Source organism: Thalia democratica, chromosome 8 (genome assembly GCF_965202585.1).
Source record: "Thalia democratica chromosome 8, ktThaDemo2.hap1.1, whole genome shotgun sequence".
Lineage (NCBI taxonomy): Eukaryota > Metazoa > Chordata > Thaliacea > Salpida > Salpidae > Thalia > Thalia democratica.
Genome location: NC_139172.1, coordinates 19,648,496 through 19,654,638, shown reverse-complemented (window position 1 = coordinate 19,654,638; position 6,143 = coordinate 19,648,496). Strand labels below are relative to the sequence as shown.

Sequence of the window (6,143 nt, the reverse complement as noted above, 5' to 3'; positions counted from 1 at the left end):
TGCGTACTTAACCGGTATTACGTACCTAAGCGGCAGACTACTGTTATTAAGCACACGCCCAATAAGTATATTTTAAGATATACATATTATCTTACTTATTTTAGCTTCGTACATGTTTTCATACATGCAAGTTAAGAGACTAAGTACTTTTAAAGATTTAAACACTTATAACTAAGTGCTTTTATGTGATTTTTTTGAAATAGTTTAATTAGAATCTTCAATGCGTTTTTTCTTTTTTTAAATAATATCTACTTTAGTTGATATTACTATAGTTTGTTTAACATAAAGTTTGAAAAACAAAGTAAATAAAACACATTTATAAAACTGTAACTAAAATTAATTATTTTTTTTTAATTTTTCTATAACTTAAATTTGTCAATTTGAATTATTTATAAACAAGTTATTTTATTATGTATTTCGGGGACTTTAAGCATATAAAGTATTTTTAATCACAATTAACACATACACGTAGTTTAAATTAAGTTTTTGTAAGTATTAATAATTACATTTGATTCTACATAATAAAACATTTTAATAAGTTTACTTTATAATGTTTATAAATTACTTTATTAAACTAAACATCATACCAAAATTAAGTAAATACTTTTTTTAATAATGTTTTATCTTTTACAGTAAAAGACTAATACCCTTAGGTTTTTTGATCCTTTAAGCTATTGTACAATTTTTTTTTATATTCTTAATAAGTTTATTCAATGTTTTAAAGTTTCAAGCAAAGATCTACTTTATATTGTAATATTTATTTTTAATTTTATCAACGAAAAGTGTTTATCAAAACAAAAAGAGTACAAATAAATTCTATTGATGAATGATGAACTATTAAAATTTTTCATTTACTTTTACAAATTAGTTCGATGCTTCGACTGCTATAACTGTTTTTATACCACCCAACAAAATTTTGCAAGTCTATTTCTAGCCTCTTGAAAATAAACTTTAGAACATTGTCAATAACCCTTACATAAAAACTAAAAAATAACTAACAACTGTTTCAAAAAAATAAAATTTATTAAAAATTTAACACATGTCGTTCAAATCACTTCGTTTAAAATTTCTGACGCTTTTAGTTTTTAAAAAAGTTACCGTCATTGCCCCACTTTGCTGAACCGCCGGAAACAGGCCACTTCTGGAAACGGCCGGATTTTTTATAGTCCACTATTTGTGGCAAAGCTTCAAAAGCTTGGTAGTACTTTTGTACGTTCGGTGAGCAACTCAAACATCCGGGTACCATCATCTCGTGGTGGTCGAGTGACTCGCAGATTATAAAGTCAACATACGTTAGCTTGTCCCCGGCACTCCATTTGTTTTTGCCTAAAAAGTCTTCTAGACTCTTCAGACTGGTTGCTAAGTTCTAAAAAAGTCATAAAAACAATTCAAAGTACTTAGTTACCATCTGTTTATCATATATTGCTTTATATATGATTTTTTAGTATTATCTATTTTTAAACTTTACCTTGAAGTATGCTACTTTTGAATTTTCGTAGTCTGGACCGAACCACACCTTTATAAGCCCCATTCGGAAGTCACATGCGAATCCTTCAGCACGATCAACAGCAACAATTTCATCCTCTGTCTCGCCTGCTCAGGTATTTTAGTTGAATAATAAAAGATCTCAAATATAAACTAATAAATACAGTAATGCAATTAATTTAGTGTGTCGAAAACTCTTCTAATAAAATTTATTTACTTAAAGTTTTATCTAATACCTCCTAATTTTTTGAACTTTCTTGCCAAGTAACGCATAATTGCACAGCTTTGAGTAATTTTTCTATCACCATCTACCAGGTAGGGAAGATTAGGATAATCAACTCCAGATGTGTACTTTGCATCTTTCCAGGCATCGAAGCTCTTAGGGTGAGTGTTTTTAAAGTCAGCACCCAGATATTCAAGCATGAGTCTTGCGGCTTCTCCTAATCCTCGTAAATTCCAATAGTGAAGTTCCATTTTAAGTTTTTTTTTAATTAGATTTTTTTTTCTAGATGTATATCAACAGGCGATAAAAATTAGTCAGTACAAGTTTAATTGCTATCTATAAATTATTATTTTTTCATTTAGTAAGAGACTTAGTAAAAACTATTGATTAATAAAAATTAAGCATTTTATTACATAAACCTTGTAGTATATGATAACAATGGTGTGTGTAAATTAGGTGTACATCTTATGTTATAATGGTTCATTTGTGACTAACGAAATCTCAACTAATTTATATTCTCCTTACATTTTTTTGCAAATGAAAAGTACTTTTTAGACTTTTAAACGTTTTATTATGTATGGATTTACTATTTTTAAGTTTGAAACTGTTAGAAATAACACAATGAAATATAAGTCTAAAACATTCAGAAAAACAAAATCAATCAAATAAAAAATTAAAAAATTAAGAATGCAGAATTTTATTCATTTGCATCAAATATTGAAAGTTGTACAGAGTTTATAAAGCAGTGATATTTAGTTCAAGATAAAAAAAAGTTTAAGTTACGCACAAAGGTCGTTTATAAAATAGAGTTTATTATTACTGAAACAGTTGTAATAAGTTTATAAGTTTGTAAACTTAAAACTAATTTTAAACCCAAAATATTAGTGAAGTGAGGATATTTTTTAAAGATAATCTACTAGATGTTTATATTTATTTAGCTTGAATATCTTTTATATTTAAGATCTGAAGACTCAAATTAGTTCAAACTCAAGCTAAAAATATTAAGTTATAAATACTATATATTTTTACCGTACTTTTATAATCTGCAAATTAATTATTTTTAATTATTCTCAGAGTATTTTACACTTAAATAATGAAATGTAATGGGAGTTATAAATATAAATTTGTTATATTATAAAAAATAAAACTGTGTATATAAGCCATATTGAGTTGCTTTAAACTAGAAAACTAAAACTAAAAGTCGTAGAAGTAATTTTTATATTGTTAAAGACTTTTGGTTCTTTATAAAAAAAAAATAATTTGCACATTTCTTATTTAAATAAAGGAAAGTTTTTTAATTAGAAAATTTAAGACGTTTCACTGTGCTTAACCTAATGACAAGTCGCCCTAGGTTATAATAAATATATTATAAGGATATTTCGTTACAAACAACTATTTATGGTTAACTTTTTTTAAGTATTATATACAAAAAGTACATAAAGCAAAACTAAAAAGTCAATATAGATCTTAAAAGTAGTTAAAATTATATACACTACTCTAGATTTTCTAAATGCAATGTCATATTTGCTTATTAGTATTCTTAATAAAAAAAATAATGTATATGTTTTAGATTTAAAAGCTTTAATAAACCTTACTGTGGAAATAAAATTTCTGACACAATATACTAAAACTAAACAAATTATATGAAAACTTAGCTTTTCTGTATTTGTTCTGTTTTAAAAGATGTATTAAAACCTAGTTTATTATTTTTTAAAGTCCAGTAGTGTTCAAGCTATCTAAAAAAACTTTACCTAAGTTATTAATGACAAAATACATGCATCTGTTTTTTGAAAAAAAAAAGATTTAAAGATCTAGTCATTATATGTAATTAAAAAGGTATAACCTTCGGTGTTGTGAAGTTGACTTATAAAGTGCAAATGCTTTTAGTTATCAGCAAGCTTTTACTTTTATTTGCTTTCTCACCTTAAGTAAACTTTATTTTCAAAAATCACCGTGACTGGCAAATTTCGTAATTTTTTAGTTTGAGTTTTGTTGATGAAGCTGTCAAAAAAAAATAGCTGATAATGTAAGCAGCAAAAATATAAAATAGTATGAGCTTTAATTGTCATATAACTATTTAAGAATTCAATTGTATAACAACTAAGTTTACAATTAGCTCAAACTAGATTACTATACACGTTAATTAATAGACAACTTAAACAAAAAATGTATTTTAAATTATATAGTACTAAACTATATATACTATTTATTATTATTTTATATAAGTTATATTCAAATCTTCTAATTCCTAAACTAAAAACATTTAAATTAGATAAATATAATTGAAAGTTTTAAATTAACTGGTGTTTGTTTATTTATTTTGAAAAAAAAAATTTTTAGAAAAGTAATAACGTTTTCTGATGAAACTACAACTTATAACAGATTTCAAACTTTAATAAATAACAAGTTTTTAACTACAATATTATACATAGTTTTTGACATAATTTGAACAACAAAAAATAAATAATATTAACTAATTTTATCTACTTATTTTTTGAAAGTAACTTTATAAACTTTCAACTTCCTTTAACTAGTCTTACTTTGCCAAGATAAGGTTTTACAAAGCTAATGCAAAAACAAGGCAAAAGAAAAAAAGGCGTTTATTGCATGACGCAGCAAATTTTTTTACAATAGAATTCAAATACCAAAACATTTGTTCTTTTCATAAAGTGTCTGTACTACTGTAGTAAATAAATCGCTTCATTGAACTCACAAATGACTTTGAAAAGAATACCTTTACAAGTTAATATTTTTAGAATATAAAACATTTATAAAATAATTTTCATTTCAGTTTATAAATTAGAGATAGTTAAGCCGTATTAAAAAAACAATCGACAATTTATGTACAAAATAAAATTTAATAAAACTATTAAAATGTTTATATTTTTAATAAAAATATACACAAAAAAATTTAGTATTAAGACTTTTTTATTATTATGCACAGGTTTTCGACCTATTTATGTAATAGATTTATATTCTGTGCCTTAAGTAAAATAAAATTTTTAAAGAAAAAATCAAGCATATGTAATTTTATATCTTTTTCAAAGTTTTTTATGAAAACTTAAGATTTATTTAAAAGTTGTCATTTTTAACAAAGTTTGCAAACTTTTATTTTTCTATACTAAAAGATAACTGTTAATTCACTTTTGTAAAAACATTTACACAAAAATAACTATACTTACTATGTTTTTAGTAGCCAGTTATAAACTAAGTTGTTTTAAATGAAAATAGGCTGTCAAGTATAGCATTGTACTAGCAGCAAAGCATGGTACAAGTGTAAATTTATTATTCATTTAAGGCTCAGCTACTAAATCTTTTTGCAAATCCTGAACAAGAAGTAAAAAACCTAAAAATATGAATTAAATGAATTATTAGGTTTAAGTTTTAACCTACTGTGCCTATTTGATATAACACTATACTTCGTTAGATTTTTCTAAAACTTTGTGTATGTATACATGAAATTTTTGTAGTAAAATTATGTCAAATAAAATGTATTTTTGTCAAAATTGATTAGATAATTGAATATTTTTGTTAAAGTAGATAAAATTTAAATCTTCCGGCCCGCAAAAAAATAGTTTTTCTACATCTGGCCTGCAGACTAAAAATGTTGCCCACCCCTAGTTTATATCTAACAGCTTTTATTTATGGTACAGCTTTATATTGTTTTTTAAACGCCAAAAGTAAACGCTTAAAATACTTGGTCCTAGGAACTTGTGTACGAAAAAACTTTCGGTTATCGAGTCGTACACCACTCGAATATAGTTTAACGTCATGTACAGGACGAATAAACGTTATGGTTATTCCTGAAATTAATCAGTTTCAAAAAGACATAATTACTTTACTTTTATTTTTAAGGTAATTTCTTTACACATCTTTTAGTTTAATGTGTTTTAAATATATGTTTGAAGCTTTAGATACTTTTTTTAAATTGGGTTATCACGGATTGTGCTTTATTTCGCCCATTAAAAAGTAACTAATGTTAGCTATTTTCAATAAATGTTGCATATTTATATGTTAAATTAATCTGCACTGCTTATTCTTTCAGTTTGATATTTAGTTAAAGAAGTTTTAAATGAAAAATCGTAGATTAACTGCTTTTAGAATTTGTAATACATCTTAATAAATACTAAAAAAGTATACATTAATCATTATAAAACTAAATAATCTGCATATTTTTTTATTTTAAATTACTTTCGAATTATTGTTTTTTCAATTGTTATATTTTTTTAATATTTATCATCTACTTTTTCTGTCAAAAAAAAACAATCACAGGTAACTTGTTTTTAAAGTAATGTTGTGGGTTGCAATAAAAACCCAAAAAGCAGTTAAATACCACATGCTATGTTTCATCAGCATAACAGCTAAAATATTATGCAAATCAAAGACAATTAAAAGTATACTTTTTATAAGTAAAAAAGTTTTTTTTAAGAATTAC

General features: G+C 24.5%; 1 protein-coding gene across 1 annotated transcript; it reads right to left on the bottom strand.

The window, feature by feature from the left end:
- Positions 1 to 1,004: 1,004 nt before the first annotated feature.
- Positions 1,005 to 1,986, bottom strand: LOC145842183 (glutathione S-transferase Mu 1-like). The gene is made up of 3 exons (XM_082949583.1): positions 1,722 to 1,986; positions 1,469 to 1,593; positions 1,005 to 1,366 (listed from the first exon to the last, which is right to left on the bottom strand). Exons 1-3 carry the CDS (start codon positions 1,957 to 1,959, stop codon positions 1,079 to 1,081), a joined length of 651 nt encoding a protein of 216 aa, XP_082805709.1. The 5' UTR covers positions 1,960 to 1,986; the 3' UTR covers positions 1,005 to 1,078.
- Positions 1,987 to 6,143: the final 4,157 nt, after the last annotated feature.

Coding starts and splice junctions, on each gene's coding strand:
- LOC145842183 (XM_082949583.1), bottom strand. CDS start 1,959: ATGGAACTTCACTATTGGAATTTACGAGGATTAGGAGAAGCCGCAAGA. Junction 1,594..1,721: donor AAAGTTCAAAAAATTAGGAG/GTATTAGATAAA, acceptor ATACCTGAGCAG/GCGAGACAGAGGATGAAATT. Junction 1,367..1,468: donor CAAAAGTAGCATACTTCAAG/GTAAAGTTTAAA, acceptor TGACTTTTTTAG/AACTTAGCAACCAGTCTGAA.